The following is a 24,951-nucleotide window of genomic DNA, read 5'->3' as shown; positions in this document are numbered from 1 at the left end:
CCTCCCTCTACCTGTATTTTGTAAGTGATCCATTCCATGGCAAGTATATCCCATACCTTATGTAGCCATTCTACAGTGCCGGGGGGTGTTTTCTGCTTCCACTTCCTTGCCAACACCACCCTTGCAACTATCAGTAATATTGCATATGTTTTGCGTTGGGGTTTTAGTGGGATTTGGAACTCCGGATTGAAGAGGCCACACATCCATTCCCTCAATGAGTAAGAAGGGTGACCTTGCACCATGTCTTGAATTTGTGACTTTACCTCCCCCCAAAACCTCTGCACCACCGGGCATGCCCACCAGATGTGTCTCCAACCCCCCATTCCTGAAAAACCCTCCAACATTCCTGAGTTACTTCTGGGTACATGGCCTGTAGTATTTCCGGGGTGTAATGCCACTGTACTACCATTTTGTACCATGCCTCCCTAGTTTGATTAGAATGTGCAAGTTTGGGGATCTGTGCCCAGCGACATTCCCATTGCTGCATCGGTATATCGTCGCCTAATGTGCTCTGCCATTTCAATGTATATGGCCAAGTATGGTCTGAACACCCCCTTGGATAACGGCGTATAGGTTCGATACCAGTTGTCTATTACCTGCATGTGTTATGAACTTTTCGAACAGCGCAAGCTCTCGCTATGTTGTCTGTCACATGATTGGTTGCTTTAGCCAATGGGCCTCATTAGGACCCAGGCGGACTTCGCGGTGCTAAATGCACCGCGAAGCATGGCGGAAAGCCGCCGATAGCGCCATGGGGGTTGGCGGATTTACCGCCCCATTCCGACCTCGGCGGAGCGGTAAATCCCCAATCCCCATTCTGCCCTTCCCCATTCCCATTTTTGCCCCATAGGGTATAATGGGAGTGGGGAAGGAGTTAATTACGCCACCGTAAAATACGGTGGCGTAATTAACAACGAGGTCCCGTAGCGCCATGGTTTTCTCCGCCTGGTAAAACCAGGCGGAAAAGGCCGCCATGGCGCTACGGGAACTCGTAGTATGGCGGAGAGGTACGCCATGCACTACGCTGGCGTAACACCCTCTCCGCCAGGGTCCTAATGAGGCCCAATGTCTTAATTGGTAATACTCCATTCTGTCTTTTTCTGCTATCCCCAGCTGCTGCTTACATTCTTCAAATGATCTAACTTCCCCCTGTATCATGATGTCCACTACCTTTTTACATCCCACTGTCTGCCAAGCCGTAAAGGAGGTATGGCCTCATTCCCGGGGATAACTGAGGGTTGCCAAACAGTGGGTTGAACGGAGATGGAATCATGGAGAGGTGTCCTTTACTAATCAACCTGCCACAGGTATCACACACCACCATCAGTATGGGGCTCAATGTTACATTTTTAGGACTGTCGAATATGTCCAACAAAAGCGTCCCGGACAGGGGGACCACTGCCACCGCTAACTCAATTCCAGCCCATTGCTTAGGGCCCTCGCTAGAGAGCCATTCCCTTAGGATCCTGAGCCGGGCTGCCGCATAGTAGTTTGCGAAATTCGGAAAGGTCAAATCCCCCCCTTCTTTCTAGGAGCCATCAATGTGGCCATCGCTATTCTCTGGGCTTTCCTCTGCCAGATGTACTGTGAGATTATATTATTCAAGGTCTTAAAAGAAATTTGTGGGATCTTGACTTGAAGTGTTTGGAAGAGGTATAACAATTTGTGGAGAACCACCATTTTTATTGAGGCTATCCTACCTAACCAGGATATTCAGAGTGATGTTCATCTATTGAGATCTGTTCTAATTGTAGATAGAATACTTGGGAAGTTTGCCCAATACATTGTCGAAAACTGAATTTGATAATTTCACTCTTAGGTAAGGGATTGGTTTATAGCTAATTTAAACAAGAAAACCTTCTCCAGTAATGCCAACTGGTTCCCAGTGAGCCCTAGATTTAAGATTTCGGATTTAGCCATGTTGATCTTTAGCCCAGAGACCTTCTCCATTTCAGCAAGTTCCTGTATTAATGCTGGAATTGAGTTTTCTGGCTGTGATGGACTCATCAGCATGTCATCCGCGAAGGCTGACAGTTTATATTCCACAGCCCCGAAGGGGATTCCCTGTATAGCCGCGTTTTGTCTAATGGACTTGACTCCAGATATATCATTGAGACTCGCTTTATATACTGTTTCACTTCTAGTTAGTTGGGATGATCTGATTTATATAGGGCACTATTATATAATTCAAAGGCCTTGGTTATTTTCTCTGTTTCCATTGACAACGATCTGTCACTCAACCTCAGGGCAGTTATGGTATGTTTTGCCTCTTCTTGCCATAGCTGCCTAGACAAGAGTCTGTGGCCCTCATTACGACCCTGGCGGAAAGTGACTGACCGGACCGCCACAGCGTAAATAGCGTTTCCGCCATTGCACGATGGAGCAAAGTGCGGCCCATTCCGACCCATCGGGCACGAGCACCACGGCATGGCGGAAGTGCAAAGTCCGCGATGGCGGAAATGAGCCCAAAACGGCCCACACCGCCGCCGTACGGCACCCTAGGTGCAATACCGCCACCCATCTTAGCGGACACCGCAGTGAGCGCCAACCGGAAAGTACGGTGACCGTAAATATACGGAAACGGAAGTAAAAACATGGGCCCGGAACGGGAAACATCCCGCCGTACACCTATAAAACCACAAAATCCACACAACCACTAAAAACACTACCCTGAGACACACCCCAACCCGTCATCCACCCTAGCGAAACCAAGAAAAATGGGAAAAGTAGCGAAGAAAGCGTGCGACCGCAAGCGGCAGGTCCACTTCTCCCGTGAGGAACTCACCGTGCTAACAGAGACCCTCCAGGAGAATGCCGCCACCGTCTTCTCCACGCAAATGACCAGGACGGCACTTGCGAACAAGAAGGCCATATGGGCTCTGGTGGCACAGCGGGTAAGTGCGGTGGGGACCGCACCCCGCAACCCACAGCAATGCAGAAAGCGATGGGACGACCTGCGGATACGCGTCCGTAGCATACTTTCAGCCAACCGCAACATTGCCACAGCCACCGGGGGAGGATCGGAATCACCCATCAAGTTGACCCCCTGGGAAGAAATCTGTGCCTCCACCATTGGAATGGAGAGTATAGAGGGAGTCGGAGGGATGGAGAAAGGAGTGCAGACATCCGAAGAATCAGGTAGGTGGGCCAAATAAAACAATGCTAAATCCACAATGTCCAATCATGTGAAGTACCATGTGTCCACATAGTCCAACAGTAACACATGTCCAGGAGAACGTCCACATACATTGGCCTGATAGCGCACTTTAAAACTCACAATAAATACATAAATAATTAAAAACCCCAAAAACACCCACTACACGTGCAGCAGGCACACCCTAACTGCAGGCTGCCAAACAACTGCACCCTCACTCCACACACAAATGAAAGCACCTCCAAGGCCCCGACCCAAATCACCCTCAGGTACCACCCCAATGCATGTGATACAATGCCATTCCAATTCCCACAGACCCATTAATAACCCTCGCCCTCCTTTACTCCACCACAGGGTCCGATCCAAACGACGAGCTTCAGGACACCCCTACCAGCACACCTGCAAAGAGGGCCAAGACCAACGGCCAAAGACCCTCCACCTCAGCTGCACGCATCAAGACACGGCAGCAGCACAAATCAGGTGGCAGCACAGAGGAGGGAACATCAACAGGCACCCCAGCAGCCAGCATGCCCACAACAGCAGCACCACAGGTCCCCCCAATGGATGCCACAGAAGGCACTGCCTCTGGTGGCAGCAGCACCATAGGTGACACCCCATTGATGGCAGCATGCTCCGACACAGAAGACGGGGATGTCGAAGTCAGATCCATCCATGACCTGTCCCAATCCCCCTGTCTGTCCCATCCCGTACAACATGAGGATACCACGCAGGGGCACCCACAAGACGACTGGCCATCCCCCACAAGCCCTGTGGCAGGGCAACATGAGGCGAACAGCCACTCTGTGACACCACCGCAAATGGCCATGGCCCAGCAGAGGCAACAGTCCCTCGACCAGTTAATCGTGCAACAGCAGCAACTGGCCACGCTCCTCAAGGACCATGCCGATGAATGTGGGGGCACCAAGGCAGACATAGAAACATCAACTGAGACACTTAGGGCAGAAATGGAGAGAAGTACAGAGACACTAAGGGCACAAATGGAGAGTAGCACCGAGTGCCTGAGAGTCCAAATGGAGAGAAGCACCGAGAGCCTGAGAGTCCAAATGGAGAGTAGCACCGAGAGCCTGAGAGTCCAAATGGAGAGAAGCACCGAGAGCCTGAGGGGGGAACTGCATGCGACGTCCAAAGACGTATGTGCCGAACTTGCCGCAGTGCGCCGTGTGCTCACTGAGCTCTCACAAACCCTTAGGGACATGCATGGACGTGAGCAGGCAGAGACATCATCCGTTGCAAGTTCCGTCCAGGGCAGCCCCCAACGTTGATCTGGGAGGAACCTGCGCTCCACAGGCAGGGGTGCCCCTGATACCCGCAGAGGGGGCTTGCAATAGCGACTGCCCACTGACAATGAGCATCTTTGGACACTGGTGTTCGGGGGGGAGGCAGGAGGGTGGAGGGGGTGTGTTGGGCTCACTTGGGTGGCGGGTCGATAGGGTGTTTAACATGATATCACATATGCCATAAACAATGCACGATCAACCAATGAGATGTGTGGACAATGATCTTTGTGTACTAGGCCATCATAGGCGTACAATCCATATTGTGCATGTCCCAGACACACACAGTGCCACGAGTCCCGTGTCCATGTATCAGCCACCAGGCGTGAGTGCTAGAAGCATGCATCAATGAGATGCTGACGAATGTCACGGCCCTCCTGTGCCTCGCAGACTCCTTGAGATGCTGCCACATCCCCACCCTCATCATGACCATCTTCAGGTGCTTGCAGTTCTGCGTCAGGGGGCATGGGCACATTTCTACGTACGCACATGTTGTGGAGCATGACACATGCCATGACCATCTTTGCAACCTTCTCATGGCGGTACAGGAGTGCCCCGCCAGACCTGCTGAGGCAGCGGAAACGAGTCTTCAGTAGGCCGAATGCCTGTTCAATGACTACACGGGTACGTGAGTGGGCATGGTTGTAGTCCTCCTCATGCTGGTCCCGTGGGTTCCGGACTGGTGTGAGGAGCCATCTCTTCAGTGGATATCCAGCATCACCTGTATGTGGACGATAAACGTATAATGTAGAATGCCATTGCTACGTACGCACCCCCCCCCTTCCTGCCAGGTCATTGCCGAATCACATACCCCACATCATCATGCATGAAATGAGACTCACCGAGTAGCCAGGATCTGTTCCCTGCGTGTCGCTCCATGTAGCGTGGTATTGTAGAGTTCCTCAAGACCATAGAATCATGGGTTGATCCAGGGAATCGGGCACAACAATGTGTAATGATCCTGTTGGAGTCACACACCATTTGTACATTCAGAGAATGAAATTGTTTTCGGTTGCGGTACTGGGCCTCCATGGCATGTGGGACGACCAATTCCACATGGGTGCAGTCGATGGCACCAAGGCAACCCGGTATGCCGGCAAGTGCATGGAATCCCACTTTTGTGTTGGTAATTTCCTGATCCGAGCGTGGTAGAGAGATGTAGTCGTCTGCGTGCTGCAGGAGGGCATCGAGCACTTGCAATAGTGTCCGTGAGAACAGTGGCTGAGAAATGCCATGCAACTGTCCGACTGTGTGCTGGTAGGTGCCTGTGGCCAGGAAGTGGAGTACAGACACCACCTTCAGTAGGGGTGGGATGGCGGTTGGGCTATCTATCATGCTGACAAGGTTAGCCTGTGTCATGTCCACAATGGCGGCTATGGTGTCCCGGTCCAAACGGTAGAGGGTGTGGATCTGCTCATCAGTGAGGTTGAACGGATGTGCTCGGAGGCGTGGGATTGCGGGCTGCCTGCGTGGTGGTAGTGGCTGTGCTGGCGGCCCTTGCTGGCCCTGCCTTGGCCTCCTCCTCCTCCTGCGTCTCCTCCGTGCGGCCGGTTGTAGTTGGTGTTCGTCTTCTTCTTGGAGTTGGAGTACTTGCAGTGCTATCAGGTCCCCCAGGGCCAACATCGCGAGTCCTGCCGGTAGCATTTCGGTGTGGTTGTGGGAGGAGGCTGGGTGTGCAATTTATGTGTTTTCAGGCTGTATGGCCTCCACCTGTGGTGATTCATTCCACCTGTGCAAGCTGCTCTCCCCTTTGGCCGAGCACGTCCCGCACACAACGCTGCAATTCGAGGAATGGCATCTTGCTATTGCAATCATGTATTTGTACCCGATGGCCGTGTAACATTGGTTGATATGTTCATTCGGCTATGGTCCCATTGTTTCACATACAATCTGTGCAGTCGCGAACAGACTTGTGAAGGGTCAGTGGAACGTAGTACTCGAGTAACGGTGGGCCCTCATGCAACACTGTACCGAGTTGCACCGACGGGCGGGGCGTCCCATTTGTGAGTGAAGGCAGTTGCCATTTTCACACACAGCCGCACTAGATGGATTAATTTGTGATTTCAAGCGGCCACAGATGCCTTTTCGACGTGATGTTGCAAATGAGGAATTCGAAGGGCGGCGCTTTCGGTTATCAGCTAGCGGCGAGGAGATGCCCACAGGTCTGACTGCAAATATAACGTTCTATTGTTCAATGTCCTTGAGACAGGGGCCATGGCGAGGATGCAATGATTGATATGAATAGTTTGGGATGCGCAATAGCGACGTGGGCGATGAGGCCGGACGTTCCCAAATACATGTTACTTCACAACACTGGAATTACGGGCTGGGGCACTGTGGATTTTGCAGGCTGCATAACGCACAGACTCAATGGATATTTCTAATGTTATGTGAGTAAATATTCAGGCGTTTTCATACCGGGATGAGGGAATGATGAATGGATGCATGGGCAGATGATTTGATACAGAGTTTGCCATGTACAGGGCTTCTTGGAATCTGTCCGCCTCCCCTGCGCTATGTGATGCAGGGCTGCCATAGTGGGACCATCGTCTATCTGGCCTTGTTGAGCACTCCCTGTCTCGACGCGCCTTCAGACACTTGTGTCCATGCACGTTAACAATCCCATCAGATGGATTCTGTTTTCACAGACGCATGCACAGGTACACTCGTTTGTGATGGTGTTTACACCTCGATATAGATAGTTATGAGTCGCAAGTGGTTTTGGGGTGGTGATGATCCTTTGGAGTGGGCTAGCATGCATATGGCTGTGGATTTAGTGTGATCATTGAAGTGAGTTGTTCGAATGTAGTTCTGATGGCCATTCTGTTCTTTTTCTTTTGGTTGACAGGTATCTCCTCCCCTTTTGCCACTGCCATCTGTATGCCACTCCTGCAGATGGCTTTTACTCCCGACACCTGCTGCTTCGTGTTAATCAGTGGAGCAGCATTACGATCTTATGGGACGATCGCCAATGGGCCACATGCCCTTACGCAGTACTAGTGGCTCGGAGCAACATTTCGGCCTTTCAGCTGGACTAGTGCCTCCCCATTGGGACGGCCCTGCGGTTCTGTGCGCTTCCATGTTGCCTTTTCGTACGTGAATGTGGCTCTGTGTACCATGATGGAACAGGGCGTCACACAAGTAGTAGCTGGTCATTTCTTGCGGATGCAGCCCACAATGGTGAAATGTGTTTTGGAGTTCATGGCCTAATGGCTGTATGGGCTTGGTGATTTTGTTGTGCATTAAATTTCTATTCTGATATTGGCCGTGTAGCGTTCTTCTTTGCAAGTGATGTGGCATATTCCTATTTGGGGAGCGATGTATTGTGAGGAGATCTGCATTGGGTTCCAGCTTCGGAGTATAGTTGCGTGGTACTGTGCTGGGCGCGTTTGCCTACGAAGCCCAGTGAGGTCAGGGATGAGGGCTGCCAATATGACTGTTTGAATGATGTCATGCTCAGGGGCGGGGGATTGGGTGTTGTGTAACAGATGCCGGTCAGCCAGGTGGACTGGTGGAATTATGTGATTTTCGGAATATTGCTGGTCACAGGTGCCTGTGTTTGCGTGCGTTTCTTGGTGGGGGACTGTGGTCATGTCCATTGGAATGGCTTCTGTATTCGTGCCATCTGTGCCCTGCAGCTCCCATTGGCCCCTCTTGTGATTCTTTTGTTCGTTGGCATGCATGGGTGACTTGTACATTTCACTGGTTGCATTGTGACTTCATTGCACCTACGGGGAGTTGTACTATGTGGGCAGGGAGCGGTGTACAGGCACTCAGTGGGGCCGTTTACGGTTGATTCGCGATGCCGTACTTCTCACCATGGCGGAATGGTACTTTCCGCCGTGCTTGATGGCGTTAGGTACATGTCCGCTAGGGTCGGAATTCGCGTACCCTTGCGCCATGGTGGTATTTACGGTTTGGCATGGCGCGCGCGCGTACTTGGTGCAGTTAGCGTTGGCGTTCACTACGGTGTCCCTAATGGCATCGTACTTTGCGGTGACGGGTCATAGTCGCACCGAGCGCTATTCGATGGCGGTATTGCATTTCCGCCATCGTTTTTCGATTTCCGCCAGGGTCGTAATGAGGGCCTGTGTGTCTTATTGACGTTGACATAGTAACGTTGTCTAGTGTATAGTAAGGACCGCTCTGCTTTACAAGAACGGAGCAGTTCCAGGTGCGAGTTAAGATCTTTCAATTTCCCGATATGTGGAACTTTTCTTATTAGTTGCTAGGGAGTGCATGGTCTCCTGTATCTGGGCCTCTGTATCTCGCTCCACCACCGCTCTGTCTCTTTTTTGGGACTGTATTATTATGATTTCCCCCAAAGAACCACCTTGAAGGCCCCCCAGACCCTTTCCAGTTACACCCCGCAGTTCTCATTTTCTGCAAAGTATTCATCTACTTTGTCGCCAAAGGTGTCCAGAGGCACATCACCGGACAGAAATTCCTGGGGCAACGCCCATGCCCATAGTCCTCTACGTGGTTCCCATCTGCGTATTGAGATGAACGGTGCATGATCTGATAAAGAGATTGTCCCCAGATCCATATCCTCGACCTCCCCCAGCAGGGACACTGAGACCCAAATGTAGTTGATTCTGGAAAGCATCTGGTGTACGTGTGAAAAACAGGTGAACCCACTATCCTCATCCCTCACTTCTCACCAGGCATCCTTGACAGCCAAGTTTTCAAAGGCTTATTTTAAGATTTTGGGAGGGGAGCTATTACCTTGAGCGCTATTTGAACTACGGCTACGGCCCCTAGTGGGGTCCCAGGCTAGGTTGAAATCACCTTTAGTATAATCTCTCCTATCGTGAATTTTTCTATTTTTAGGAGTACATTACAGAGGAAGCTAGGCTGGTCAGAGTTTGATGCGTATACAGTTCCCAGAGTTAATCGTTTGTGTCCCAAATGTATTTGTATAAAGACATATCTTCCCAATTTATCCTCCATCGAGTGTAAAACCTTTGCCTGGAGGGAGATTCTGATGCCGACCAGTACCCCGGGCCTCCTCACCAAGGCATTAGCTTGATATGTGTGTCTGAAGTATTGATAGCGGGGGACTGCTTTGTCCGCTTTTTTTTATATGGGTCTCCTGTAGCAGGGTAATGTCTGGATTATTGTGGCTAAGTAGCCTTTCAACCTTTTTCCTTTTGGTGGGGGAATTCAATCCCTGTACATTGTAGGAGATGATCTTAACTGACATTATCTCTGTAGTAACCTCTTCCTTTGAACCCCATTTTTATAAAGGTGTGTCCCTGTCCTACCTTAGTATTGCAGATTCCCTTCATTACACTTCTCAAACCATCCTTCACCTCCTCCCCTAACCCCTTTGACTCCCCCCAAATCCCCCCATCCCCCTCCTCCCCCTCTTCTGTCCCACCACCTACCCCATCCCGGTCAGGACCTAAGTTCCCTCGAGCCACCCCAAACACTATCCTGGAGCCATGGACCGGGTATAACCCTGACAATTTCCCCCATAGGGGTGCACTACACCCCAAAGTCGATTCCAAGATAAACCCCAACCCCCACCATCCGCCCGGACCCATTCTTCCAGAACTTCATGGGTCTTTTTACGGACATTGTACTCTGAGCACTGGGACAACATGATGCGAGTCGCTTAACACAAGGACCTTTCAGTTTTAGGTCTCTGTCCCCTCTCCTTCTCCTGGCCCTCTCCCCTCCCCACTACCAAGGGCTGTTGCCCTCTACATGGGAGGTTGCTCTTGCTGATTGCGTTGGTTGTGCTTCTCCCTCCTCCATATTCAGTATCGATAATCCCTCTTCCGAGTGTCGTTGCTCTCTGTTGTCTACCTTCCCATGTGAACAGGAGTCCGAAGGGGAATGTCCACCTGTAGGCAATGTTCTTTGCTATTAGCACTTTGGTCACTGGCTGCATTGCTCTCCTCTTTTGTAAAGTGGACAGCGTGAAGTCCTGGTGGAGTTGGACTTGGGTGCCGTTAATAGTGAGGCCTTGCTGGGATCTTGCAGAGCGTAAGATGTCCTCCTTCATTGTGTAAGAGGACAGGGCTCCCAAGACGTTTCTGGGTCTCGCTTTATGGTCTCCCTTTTTTGGGCCCACTCTGTGTAAACCGTCTATTGTCACTTCTTCCAGTTGGGTGTCTATCAATAGACTTCTAAACCTCTGTTGCATGGTGACCTTCAGGTCGGCGTCCAGAAGAGCCTAACTCAGACCTTTCACCCCTATGTTGGCCCTACAGGGATGGTTTTGCAGGTCTTTCCGCCTAGAGTTCTAAGTTATGGGTCGCTCTGGCTACCTGTTCCAATAGGATGATGTTTCATTGACCTCCCCTGACACTTCAGACAGCCCCTGTTCCGTTGTGTCCACTCTAGACCCAAGGTCAGTGATTTCCTTCCTAACTTCCTGGAGTGAGTCCTGAATTCCGTCTTTTAGTTTGCACAGTTGTTCCTGAAAAGAGCTCACCATTCTGTCCATCATACCCTTCAGGCATTCCTGCAGGTCTTCTTTATTCAGTGACATAGGTCGCGTACTTCCCGCTTTGTGTCCTCCTGTAGCCTGCTGTTCAGTGGCCGTCCCTTGAATGTCCCCCTGCTGCTGTTTCCAACAACTTTCTAGTTGGCCCCCATGGGAGTCGAGTGATCCTTTTGGTTTAGCCGCAGTGCTTTTCACTTTGGGCCCTGGCATCTGGAATGTTACTCCTGTCTTCCTCTGCCTTTCTTTGCTGTAGGACTTTTTGGAGCCTTCCCCCCTCACTCTGGACGCCGTCCACATCCTTGCAGTGTCCTACAGGGGGTGCCGTGCCTGCTAACTGGCGCGCCACAGTAACTGGGCTAGATCCAGGGACGGGGGGTCCTATAGCTGATCTGACACCTATAGGTGTCCTGCAGACTCGCTCTAATGCGGCCTCTCACAGCTGCCACTTTTGGGGGTGGGGGGGACCCTTCTCCTCTTCTTGGTCAGGGACAGTCAGAGCCAGGGCTCGCGGATCACCACAGCACTCCCTGGATCTCAGTGTCCCCAGATTTGTATTGGGTGGAGAGAGTATTGTATCGGGGGAGGGGGAGCCTCTCCCTCTGTCACACTCCAGCATCCTGTAGTACAATTTGGCTTCCTTCAGTTTCTCTGGTCCGCTGTGGGAGACGGACCGGGGGGGGGGGGGATTGGGCGAGGGTGGCTCGCGCAACCTGTTTTGACTAGACTTCCATACATCAGACTTGTCTAGGAACATTGTCTAGGGTGAACAAGGGAAACGAAGAGAAGGTAGGAGGAGAGGAGGCCAAAGGCAGGCCAGGCATGGAGGAGGAAGACGAGAGGGTGGACAGGATGTCCTGAGTTTTAGTAATGAAATGAGAAGCCAAGGCTGTGCAGAGGTCCTTGGAAGAGACAGGAGAGGTAAAGACTGCAGCAGGGTTGGCCAGCGCCTTGCAGATTTTGAAGAATTTGTCTGAGTTGTTAGATGCTGCACAGACCAGGAAATATTCTTCTGTAAGAGGAGCAGATCTGGATCCGGAAGAGAGTGTTTGTTCTGGGGACAATCTGGAGGCCTCTTTAAGAATGGAAGACAGCACCCTTGGTCAACTGTTTGCAATGCCCATGCCTCTGAAGTAATGGTGTGCCATGCTTGCAGATACTGGGTCAATCTGCCTCCCACTGGGCTCTTGTGAGCAAAGTGCTCAGAGAGGGTTTGTGGCTGAGGGCACAGCAGGTGTTGCTGCCTGGGCAGTCTTACCTCCACAGCCTCTTGGGGAGCCTGCAAATATTCTTTGCCCTGGTTTTTGTATCGACAGACCTCTTACTCTTTGATTGAAGGAAGAGTAGCACTGAATGGACTATCCGCTCCATTTCTGTGAAGGTGGATGTTATTGTGGTTGGTAAATAGCTGCCCCTAAAGACTTTGCTGCAGCCTTGGAAGCCTGAAGTTTTTCCAGGGTGTATAAATTGGACCCATCAAAAGACATAACCAGGAGTCTTGACTGGACATCGGGAGCAAAAGAAAACAGATTTGCACAGCCATGCAAAACACCTGATAACAGCACTAGATCTCAGGCATCAGTCAACACAGTCTGATGCATCTAACCTAGATTGTAGGGATTGAAATGAGGCCTCCTTCCTGTCATTAGTTGGTTAGTTAATCCTTCTCTCATTTCTCTTTCTGGAATATTTTCAGCCACTTGTGCAATCACATTCCATAACGTGTGGCTGTACTTGGCAAGTGCCCATGATGCGTTGATGGCTTTTAATGCCATAATTCCTGCTGAAAAAAACGTTTTTTTCAAGGGCGTCATAATGCTTAGCATCCCTATCTGGAGGGATCATTGGATAAGCAGCTGCTCTGGATGTGGAGGTAGCATCCTGTACCACTATGCTTTTAGTGTAAGGTGCTTAATTTAAAAAAAGCAGGCTCCACTAAAGAATGTTTGTATTGTTTTAACCAACTCCTTATTTACTGCAGGAGTGGGGTCTGGTTTTTCCCAGAGTTCCACAAGTGTATTCTTTAGTGCTGTATGAAAGGCCAGCACAGGCTCCTTAGGTGGCCCCTTATGTAGGATGTCAGTTAAGTCATCTTGGGCGATGTCCTTTGCAGGAAGACCCCATCCCAAAAACTCTTGACACTGTTCATTACAGTCATATAGGCTGCTTTTGGGTAATAATGCACATTTGGAGTGTCCAACTCAATTTCAGGGCAAGTATCGAGACCACATGCATCTCTTAGGCATGAGAGTAGGTCTTCCAGCCAGGATCCCTCTGAAATTAATTATTCTGGGAGGTTCAGAGTCCCAAAATGTTCAAGGGAACGTCTTCCTCTTCGAAAATGGAACCGAAGAATTAAAATAAATCAGGCTTGGATTCTCGAGGTCATCGTCTAAGGTTCCTTCGACTCTGTCGATTCCTGTGAAGAGGATGCCATTTCAGCCTTTTTCTTCGAAGCGGACAATGTAAAGCTCACCTGGTATCGACAGGGAGGCCACCCCACTTGGTTGAACTGCTTCCGACCTGGATTCGCCTCCCCCGGGTTCTCGTTCTGCAGAGGATCTAGTCTGGAAGACAGGAGTTCTGGTTTAGCCCACAGTCTCTTTCTCTTGGGGCCGCCTCCCGTGTGGACCCCAGCGACCCCTTAGAGTTTTCTTCAACTTGTGTTTCGATAAGATGCGCTCTCCGTCCTGCAGTTCTGTGCAGGAGTGCGTCGTGAATGGGTGCCTTGCTGGCAAGTTACTTCACTGGCGTGGGCCCGAGAGTCCAGACCTGCTGCGACTCCGCTCTTGAGGTAAGTCTATTGTTCTTAAATAATGTGTCCATAATTGTAATTGCCCTGGTTAATGTCCTCCTACTCTCATAGGTGCAGAAGGGATGAAGACGTCGAGCTGATGGAGAGGGCTGTGCTCAAGATGATAAGTGAATGCGCGAAGCGCAATGCTATGTGCGCTTTTGCTATTTGGCTAACCTGCATTATTGTTCTTTTGCAGGCCACCATGATGTTCCTGGATGAAGAACGGCCGGGAGGATGCGGAACGTTGAGTGGAAGATGTCCGGACAGCCGTAAAGTACCAACGGAGTCTTTCACTAGGTAAGCGCGCTTCCGAATGATGCTTGAATGAGGAAGGCGAATGCTTACTAATGTTGTCCTTTTCTTTCCTCCTTCAGGATGCTGCTTTCAAGCGAGGACGATCTTCCGAGGTGAAACTGGAGCGATCGAGGAGATGGATTGCCAAGCAGGTAAGAACGGTTAATGGTGTTCTTCTCTTCCCCATTGCAGGTGCAAGCCTGGAATGCGGAGGACAGATCACGGTGAACGTCACGCTGCCAGAGCAGAGCAACGCAAAGCGTGTGCTGCAGCTCGGGTGTGGCTTAAATAGTCTACAGGTATTCCAGGTGCCTTCAGGGCTAAGCACACCCTAGATGCTAGACCGCATGGTTCAGTTCTGAACTGAACCATGTGGGGGCAGCCACGTTGTTCCATTCCCATTGGAAGTTCCATCTGCCATATGAGCCTGGCGCCAGGACTGACTCCAGGAGAGTGTTGCGGTGCATGATGGGGCCGTTGGGGCCCTGCAGGAACACTGTAATGGGGCCCAGAGACCCCGAGTACCAGGGCCAGGGGCTATGGCCATGACAGACTCATCGGTTGATGGTGTCCACTCCACTCAGGTAGATATCTGAGGCCTTACGACTCAGGCTTTTAGGTGCGCTGGTCGAAGCCTTAACCAATTCCCTGCCAGTCTTGGAAGACAGAGTGCGATCTACAGCCTTCTTTGGATCTTTCGAGGGACCAGTAGGAGCCTTCTCCGAGAACACCTCCATCATTTTCTCTCAAAAATGTTCCCATTCAGCTGCCGAGGCAGTCTTCTTGGGAAAACTTACCAGACACCTGTTGGGCGAGGAATCAAAGAACGAGTAACGATGGCACAAATTCTTACTCTTCTTGTTTGATGAAGAGGAAGAATAACACATGAAGTGTTTAGATCTTTTCTTGGGCATTTCAAGAGATGCGTCTCCCATAGAACTCCTTCCTTCTGAGGATTTTCTTTTTGAAGGGGTGAAGTGCAGGGATTTAGATACAGACCTAAGACGAGCTTCGATCTTCTCTCCTTGACGGTCTTACTGGTCATCAACTGACAGAAGCCACACTCAATGTTGCGTGCTTCACCTAGGCACCAGAGACAAATCCTGTGCGGAACAGTGATAGACATCTACAAATCACAGTCCGAACATATCTTAAAGCCTGTTTTCAGCATAGACCTTGTGACAGTACCACCCAAAAATCAAACAGTAGGATGTGCGAAGAACTGTTTTTGCTGAGGGGAGTAGAAATATTTGAGAGCGTGTTGTGCATGAGGAAAAACAGAACTGAGGTAATGGGGCGCTGTGTGTGCTATATATAGTATCATCGACATCACGTTCAGACACGGGAATGGTAACCATCGATGACATTGATTACGATGATGCACAGCGGCCCCTAAAGTCGCAATTCTATCAGAGACTGCAAAGCAGGATACAAATATATCTAAGATGAGGAATCTGTGGGAGGACACAATCCATTAGAAGACCAAGTTACTTACCAACTGGTAATGTTCTTTCGATTGGATGTTCCTCCAACGTATTCCTCATCTTAGATGTATCCCAACCAGCTTTGCTGCTCTTCGGAATTTTTTCGGCAGAGGGCGCTGTGCGTTGATGTCTTCGAGTCGATGGTCCCTCGAAGGCCTCCGTCGAAGGTGACGTCATGGGGTGTATAAGTAGCACACGCAGCGCCCGTTGGCCTCAGTTCTGTTTTTCCCCCTTTTTTGCCTGTGATCTTGTACTGTGTAGATTGTGCCGCATCCAGGTATCAGCCTTGTGAGATTTGAGATGGCAATAACCCGGAAAAATCTACAGAGGGGTAGGTTGGGAGGGCGATGAGGAATACGTTGGAGGAACATCCAATCGAAAGAACGTTACCAGTTGGTAAGTAACTTGTTCTTCGAGTGGATTGTCTCATCCAACGTATTCCTCATCTTAGATAGACTCCCAAAGCAGAATTTTGATACTTTCTCTGGAGGAGGGGTCAGATTTTTTCCCCCACCAATGCTTTTAGATGGCGGAAAAAAGCACTGCTTTTCCAAAAGTCAGCTCCCTAGACTGGGAAGCATCCAGGCTATAGAATTTTGAGAAGGTGTGAAGTGAAGACCAAGTTGATGCTTCGCAAATGGTCCTTATTGGGACACCTCATTGATGGGCTGTGGAAGAGGCGATGCCTCTGGTGGAATGAGCCCTTAACCCTTCTGGTGGGTCTTTTTGTGCTAGTCTGTAGCATTCTAAAATGCAAAGTACGATCCAGCGTGAAATTGTCTGTTTTTTGACCCAGTTTCCTTCCTGTGTAGCCTATAAACAACTGGTTGTCCACTCTAAGCCTAGAAAGTCTAGAGATGTAAAAGCTTAAAGCCCTTTTTGGATCCAGTCTGTGTAACCTTCCTCTTCCTTACAAGGATGAGGTGGAGGATAGAATGAGGGTAAAACAATTATCTGACTTAAATGAAAATCAGATATTACTTTTGGTAAAAATGATGGTTTAACCCTCAATACAACTCTGTCCTTATGGAGCACAGTATAGGGTGGCCCAGAAGACAGTGCCTGCAATTCGCTCACTCTTCTTGCTGATGTTAGAGCAACTAAAAAGGCAGTTTTCCACGTTAGTAATCTTAATGGACACATGCGCATAGGCTCAAAAGGGGCACACATTAAGAATTTTAGGACTAAAATTAGATCGCAAATCGGTACCTGAAATGGGTGAGGAGGAAACACATTAGTGAGACCTTTTAAGAATTGTGTTATCAAAGGAATTTTTAAGTAGGAGCATTCTTCCCATGAGTGCTTGAAAATGGAAAGCGCCGCAAGGTAACCTTTTATTGTTCCAATATTCAGACCTCTATGTGCTAGGGTCAGAAGGAAAGATAGAACTTCTGGAATAGAACATAGAAAAGGATCGACATTCTTTTCCCTGCACCAGTTGAAAAACTTTTTCCAACGGCAACGGAATAGAGACTTTTTTGCTGCCCTTCTTGCCTAAAGCAACACCTCCATAACATCATCTGGAAGGTTCCAATCCCTGTATCTCAGCCTTTCAGATACCAAGCATGAAGGTTGAGTATTCTGACCTCTGGGTGGAGAACATGACCTTCCATTTGAGAGAGAAGGATCTCTCTCTGAAGAAGACGTACTGGAGGACAGATGGACATATCTCGAAGGTCCGGATACCACGTTCTCCTGGCCCAATACGGGGCAATTAGGATCATGCGGTTCCCGAAGCATCTCAGCCTCCTGATGACCTGAGGATTGAGGGGAATCGGAGGGAACGCGTACAATAGTGGGAAATTCCACTCCTCCACAAACGCGTCCCGCAGGGCTCCTCTCGGGAGAAATTCCTTTGAGCAATACCTTTTGCATTTTCGGTTGGTACTGGTTGCGAATACGTCTACCTGGGGGGTTCCCCAAAGGGCGAAGATCTCTTGAATGACTTCCTGAGCCAGTTCCCATTCGTGGAACACCGTGCTCTGCCTGCTTGGAGCATCTGCCGTCATATTCTCTTCCCCGGCTAGATGAACTGGCGTTAAAGAGGTTCCTTCCTGAATCGCCCATTACCAGAGCTGCATTGCCTCTCTGCACAGGGGTAGTGACCCCACACCTCCTCTTTTGTTTAGGTAGTGCATGGCCACTGTGTTGTCCGTAATAATCAGGACATTCTTTTCCCTGACAGAAGGCAGGAAGGCCTTCAGCGCTAGTCTGATTGTCCTCAGCTCTAAAAGGTTGATATGTAGTTTGGACTCCGATGGAGACCAACGACCGTTGATTGTCAAATTGTTGGCATGAGCTCCCCACCCCAGGAGTGAGGCGTCCGTCACTACTGTGATCTCCGGCCATGGTTGCCAAAAAGGTTCTCCTTTTAGGATGTTCTCTGTACAGGTCCACCATAGAAGGTCTTGTCTGACCTTGTTCGGAATCTGAAGAAGATCCGTCATTTGACCCGAGAACTGGGACCACTGAGTGTTTAGAGCCCATTGAAGGGATCTCATCCTCAAGCGTACCTCTGGCACCAGGAAGATGCAGGATGCCATGAGGCCGAGCAACCTTAAAAAGTCGTAAGCCTGGAGATTTTGGGCATTTTGGAATTTGGAAACCATCTGAAGAATGTCTTGACCCCTCGTCTTGGGAGGCAAGCTCTTTCCCAAGGATGTGTCTAGTACAGCTCCTATGTACTGAAGCTGTTGGGAAGGTGTCATTTGTGACTTCTTGAAATTGAGGGAGAAGCCCAGTTTGTGGAGGAAGTGGCAGGTGACTTTCAGATGATCCAGTGCTTGTTCGTCAGAACGCGCTCTGATCAACCAATCATCATGGTAGGGGTAGACATGAATCCCCCCTCTCCTGAGGTGCGCTGCCACCACTACCATTAACTTGGTGACGACCCTCGGGGCAGAGGTCAACCCGAATGGCAGGACTCAAAATAGATAGTGTGAGTCGCCAACTACGAACCTCAGGTATTTTCTGTGTTTGAGATGAATCGGCACATGAAAATAAGCATCCTGGAGGTCCAATGACACTAACCAGTCCTGAAGTTGAAGGGCCTGAAGGATCTGAGAAAGGGTAACCATCTTGAATTTGTCCTTCCTGAGGAACTTGTTCAAGTTTCTTAAGTCCAAGATGGGTCTCAGTCCTCCGTCCTTTTTGGGGATAAAAAAATACGGGGAGTACCATCCCTTGTTCCTCTCCGCTGCAGGTACTGGTTCTATGGCACCTTTGTTCAGCAGGGTTAGAACTTCCTGCTGTAGGAGCGGGTTTGAAGACTTCAACGGGTGTCTCCCTGATGGATTGCTTTGAGGTTGCTTTAGAAAAGGAAGGCAGTAGCCTTGGGCTATTATTTCTAGACCCCAAACATCTGAAGTAATGGCTCACCATTCTTGCAGATGCTGTGACAGCCTGCCTCCTACAGGTGTTTTGTGGTGCAAGTCCTCAAAGTGGTTTTGTGGCGGATGTTGCAGCCGCTGCTGGCAGATAGGCTGCAGCTAGAGCTGGCTTAGCACGTTTTCCTCGTCCACCGCAAGTGGCCTTTCTTTGGCCCCTTTGACTGGCCATTCATCTCGCCTTTCCGTATGAGGTGTAATAATAATAGGATCGTCCCCTCCATGATTGCCCTTGTGCACGAAAAGGCTTAGGTTGCCTAATAGCAGCTCCTAAAGATTTGGCCGCTGCTTTTGAGGTCTGCAACCTCTCAAGGCTCTCGTCAGCCTTGTTGCCAAAAAGGTGAGACCCGTCAAAAGGCATGTTCAGAAGACGGTTCTGTACGTCCGGTGCAAAACCCGACTTCCGTAACCACGCAAACCTGCGCATTACCGTGCTAGTGCCCATCGACCTGCTTACACTATCCGCAGTGTCCAACCCAGATTGAAGGGATTCCTGCATGGCTTCCTTTCCATCTCTAATGATGGCTAGGAAACCTTCCCTTTCTACCCCTTCCGATATGTGCTCCGCCGCCATTGCGATGCACTCCCACAGAGTGTACGAAAATGTTGCCAAGGCACATGTGGAGTTGGCAGATTTTAATGCCATGCTCCCGGCTGAAAATACCTTCCGTGCCCAACCATCTACAAGCTTATCGTATCTGTCTGGAGGGATAGACGGGTACGCAAGTTTGTTGGAAGTTGTGGCTGCCTGTATGACCAGACTCTCATGAGTTGGATGTTTTGACAGATAGCCAAGGTCGCTACTGGCTGGGCGGTATTTTGATGCGAGGGACTTATTTACCAGAGGTGGAGGGAGACGACGAGGTGGAGGGAGACCTGTGGCGTCGTTTCTTCGATTTTTTTGACGAAGACGACGAGCGATGAGAATCGCTTCGGGTTCTAGATCGATGCCTTTCGCGTCGAGGAGATTCCTCCTCATGGGGTCTCGACTCGACGCTAGAGGCTTTTCGATCCGTCCGATATACCTGTAGCTTTCCTCTCCTTTCTCGCTAGGCCTTCCCCATCATCGCCTGACACTTCAAACAGGCCTCCATGTAGTGGCCTTCTCCGAGGCACCACAAACATTCGCGGTGCGGGTCCGTGTTCGACATTTTTGAGCCGCACGACTTGCATTTCTTGAAACCCGATCTCAGGGTCGTAGTTGGCGTCTATGACGAGGACATATTTCTTATTATATTAGATTTCTTCACAGAACTCGGGGCGCGCCGAATGTCCGAAGCAACGTAACTGCGGAAAAACGGAACTGAGGACAACGGGTGCCACACGTGCTACTTATACACCCGATGACGTCACCCTCGACGGAGGCCTTCGAGGGACCATCGACTCGACGACATTGACGCACGGCGCCCTTTGGCGAAAACATTTCCAAAGAGCAGAAAAGCTGGATGGAATACATCTAAGATGAGGAATACGTTGGAGGACACAATCCACTCGAAATATATTTTTACTTGCCTAAAAAAAAATCCCGTACTGAGAAAGGGAACCACTTGTTGAGGCCCTAAAAAGTATTTTTAGTGGCAACTTTTAAAAAAAGGGCATAAAATACTCTTCCAGAGCCACATCTGCCTGGAGGGATGATAAGCAACTATACTTGCTCCCACACAGGCAGAAAACCTTACCCACAGCCCAAATCATAACAGAAAAGTACAAATTCCAGTCTTGAAAACAGAATATTTCATATTTCACCAGCTCCAAGTTGAGATTCAATAAAAGCAAAGAGTTTTTGTTTTCAGCGTATTTTCAAATGGTAGCAATTATTTTCACCTGCAATGATATAACAAAAATTATAGGTATAGTCTAAAAATAGTCTCCTTTGACTTAAACGGAGGCTGCCACAGATGCCATCTCTAAAGGAACAGCATTGAACAGTCATGGTTATGGAGTTTGTCAACTTTCAGTCCTACATAGTTCCACTGACACTGTCTTCTCGGATAACACTTACCAGAGAGGTCTTCTGCATGGCTTGTTTGGGGTTCAAGCGAGCCAGGCGGGCCTCATACGCTGCCCTGAGCTTCTGATTCTGTCTAGAAGCCTCTTCTAGTGGGGTTAGTTCCCTGCAAAACAACAATGAACATTGAGAAGATGAAACCTTAAAATAGATATATAGGATAAGCAGCACGACAAACAAAAAAAGACGGAGCTAGTCAAATTGCAAATTCTGCCTGCACATTAATGTTCCAGCAAATGTCAACTATGGAGCACACGACCGAATAGAACAAAAACAGTCATCAACATGAATAGCTAAATGCCCACTGAATACCTGAAACTCGCCACACCATTCTCAACAGAAATCCCACTAATTGGGCCAATATGTTACAGACTTAGTCCAATCACATCACAAGTAGCAGACATCTGTTAGCCAGTGAGATACTGAGGCAGATCAAACAAAACATATGACTCTGAAGAAAGTTTTATATGGCAATCACCACATTAGAATGAGATTGGGATACATACCTGTAGCTTCTAGAGGTTTTCTCTACTAAAATAATCTAAAAAATAGTGTCAACATGGGTTAAATTAAAATGAATTGGGGCATCTCCTAGCCAAAGGTGATGTACTGGTTTTCCTCTGGATTTTTTATTTACTACACAGTCAGTAGGATACAGCGCCAAGCCTGCTTCTTTGCTTCCAAATTCTAGCCTCAGAGATATAGCGTCCAGCATGCTTCTAGACCCTATTAAAAATCTCAAACATCTAGCGACCAGCTCACTATATGTAATCTATCCAGGCACATAATGCCCTGCTCAACTACTTCAGCTCCTAGGCATATAGTGCCCTTCCAAGGGATGCTGTGCATAGGTCACTTCTAAGTGAAACAGCAGCCTGCTCACTTCTAGATTGTGTAGTGGCCCGCTCACATCTAAGGGTTCTAGTGCCCAAGTCACTGTTGTCCGGTACTAGGGATACAGTACCCTGCTTGCTCTGCCACAGTTAGACCTAGCAGCCTTTCACAGTCACAGATATTCTCATCCTCTCTTCAGGTTCACCTGTGAGGCCAGGGTCTTCCGTTCACCTCTCTTGAGAGTTCCAGGTCTCTAGTTTTCCTCCGCAACTGCAGATTTACCAGGCCACATAGCTATGTCAGGGTCTTTTTCCCCGCTGTTCTTCCGGTCTCCTCCATTGTTTCTCCTGATCGGTAACCAAAGCTCCTTTTCTAATATTTGAGCCAGTACCAGTCTCCCTGATTGTCTCGGGAGGTCAGGTGTTCCATCGCAGTGATTCCATTGGCTACAAAGCTTTTCAGTTCCACTCTGGGGAGGAAGTCTTTAAAAGGTCCAGAGGCCATTTTGAATTTTGCCCATGTGAGTTCTGTGTTTGTCTGCCTGAAAGCCTATTTTGTAACAACCTTGTAAGTGGGCTGTTTATAGGTAGGATTAGCCAATGCTGTGAGGTTTTGCATTTCTTGTCCTTGGTTTCTGCCCATTTCCCTGTGAATTTCAATGCAGGTTTTCTCATGTTTTGGAGGCATATGTAAATGCTCGTTTGTAAGCCTGGCTATTAAATGGGGAGTAGGTTCATTTCTCAGATTAGTTTTGCAAGTTGACTGAGATAAGATACTGTTATTGAAAAAGTGGTTCACCAGGATGTGATTCTTCTGGTGTCGAACAGGTTCTTCGGGCGTACTGAACCTTGTCCCCAGGTAGCAGGGAAGGTTGTCCAATTGAAATGATCAGTGGTTTGTGAATCCACTAGATCCCAATCTTTACTGATCCCAAGTTCTGACAAAGGAAGGAGAAAGGACTATGGGATGGGGTCAGGACACTCACTAAGGCACATTATGCAGCCATTTGGCGAGCGGGGCAAGACCATTTAGCCAGAGAGCCATGCTCGGTTTATAGAAATGTGAGAAGAACTCAAATAAAAATTCAATGTGGGCACCCATACCTGCACCTGTCCATCGGTGGGAGAGGGGAGTATTGCTGTCTGCACACAATAAATCTATTAAATCTATTCAGTTTACTGTAACCTACAAAATTAAAGCTCTTTAATGCTGCAGTACGTTTTGTTTTTTTAACACAATTAACTCTATGTCATTAGGATCACACACACTAGTTCATCCTGTTTGGCTGAAAGTACTTTTCATCCTGAGGCTTGTAAGCCAATGCTCACACAAAGTAACAGCATTCAAAATGCTACGGACTAACAAACAGTACTAGAAAAAAAGTGATATTCTTCTCCTAAAAAGGTAACTGTTAATTTGGGCTCAAATGTTATGCTATGTTAAAATCACAAACTGAGAAACGCAGACTTCAACAGAATATTGGAACACACTGTGCAGGTGATAAATGTATTAAATCAAAAACAATAAAACACCTCCATACAATCTTAAATTCAAAAGATTAAACTACTAAACGGTCGGATGCCGATCAATGACTTGACAGCCCGTGCAGGCATTCCAGGCTGCAGAGGGGAGAAGAGCGGAAGGGATGACCAGCACGGAGTGCAGTGCAACGTACCACCAGCAGTACACGGATCTCTAGGTTAGGATTAACAAGCGATAGGTAGAGTGCTGGCAGGCAAGAAAGCAATGTGTCTGTCACTGCAAAGTGTTAAAGAACAACTTTAAGTTAAGATTATAAGGCTCACAATTATGTGTGAACAAATCTAGTACTGGAAGCTGTTGGATCTGAACTTGGCATCTCAAAAGTTGATAGGATATGTCGTTTATGTGGTATTGCTCGCCATGTTCTCACAGAATGTGGTGAGCATGGCCCACTTTGGATGAAATTGTTAGAGCCCTTCGCGACAAGATAGCATTAAAAGTGATCCAATTTGGTGCTTCTGTTTGAATACGGAGAATACATCTTTGCACGTAGCACTTTATAACGTATGGATTGGTATCATGAATACAGGGACGCTGGTTAAGCCGCACAAAAGTAGAACATTGTAGCCATGTTTTATTTTCTAATGTTTTATTATCTTTGCTACTGCTGTACATAAAATACGTACGTTTGTAATTATTTAAATTTTATATTAAAAAGTAGTTCGTATTTAAGTACTGAATTTTTTTTAGATTGAAATATGTGATTGCGTATGTGTTTGTAATGTTATTCTTTTTTTTCTTTTATGTGAAAGTTCCTAGGAACTATATACGTAAATTAAACATATTATAAGGCTCACTATACTATGAGCAAAAAAAATAAGGAATTATGTTTGATTTTGTGGTGGTGGTTGTCAAAACACAACATGAAACGTGATCAGGCTTCCCTTAGGACTGTGCTCCTCTGCCCTTCCATCCCCTCTATTAAACTCTCCCTCACTGTCAGGAAAGACAATCCCTCAGTATCTGGGGCATAAGGTGCCTGGTACGTCTTTCTTGGCCTTGCATTTCTTTCTTTCTTGTTCTTCGTAAGTTTGATCAACATGTTGCATGCCTTCTACCTGGCTTCTGTAGTGCTGGATGTTAAGATGGATTTCTGAACTTGGACCTGGAGGGGCAAAGGTTCAGAAGGCCAGCCTAGTTTCTTGGAACAGGGTAACCTTTGGACAAGCCAGACCAATCAGGGTAGCGATGGCGGCGGTCAAGACTAAGTCTCAGGAGGGGTGAGGGTGACTGAAAGCCTGCAATGAGCACACAAATCAAGGACACTTACAAATTACTCCAGACGGGTGATATATTAAAAATATAGACACATTTATTACAAGGTCTTTGTAACATCGACCATAGCAAAGAATAACAATAATACTAAAGTAAACCAACACATCACAATCAATACAATCTATATACAAGACCGAGGGGTCTAAGGAGTTAGGAGCACATAATATGTAGACCACCTAGATGGGAAGGAAAACAGGCAGTGCAAGTAATCATTAGACCCAGTTCGACATCTGAAATACACCTAACTAGGAGGAAGTCCGAGCCCTACGAAGAGAGGAGCCTTGTGCTCAAAAGTACCTGCACGCGCTGGTGCCAATGGACAAAAGAGGGCCTCTTCAAGGACATCAGGCAGTTCAGGGAGGTGAATGAAGCGATGCAGAACAAGTCCCCACTACTCATGCAAGGCCTCCACTTGTGGGCAGAGGCAGGGT

At 48.5% G+C, this 24,951-nt stretch overlaps 1 protein-coding gene across 1 annotated transcript in view; it reads right to left on the bottom strand.

Moving 5' to 3' along the window:
- VPS9D1 (VPS9 domain containing 1) overlaps window positions 1-24,951 on the bottom strand; it is a 1,552,154-nt gene that overhangs the window by 954,877 nt on the left and 572,326 nt on the right. Inside the window, exon 5 of the mRNA XM_069635571.1 lies at window positions 20,864-20,975. Within this exon, the coding sequence (XP_069491672.1) occupies window positions 20,864-20,975 (112 nt within the window). The remainder of the gene's footprint in view (window positions 1-20,863; window positions 20,976-24,951) is intronic.

Source organism: Ambystoma mexicanum, chromosome 1q (genome assembly GCF_040938575.1).
Source record: "Ambystoma mexicanum isolate Mex_15411 chromosome 1q, UKY_AmexF1_1, whole genome shotgun sequence".
NCBI lineage: Eukaryota > Metazoa > Chordata > Amphibia > Caudata > Ambystomatidae > Ambystoma > Ambystoma mexicanum.
Note: the sequence above shows the minus strand (reverse complement) of the source record. Positions and strands in the feature narration are given on the sequence as shown.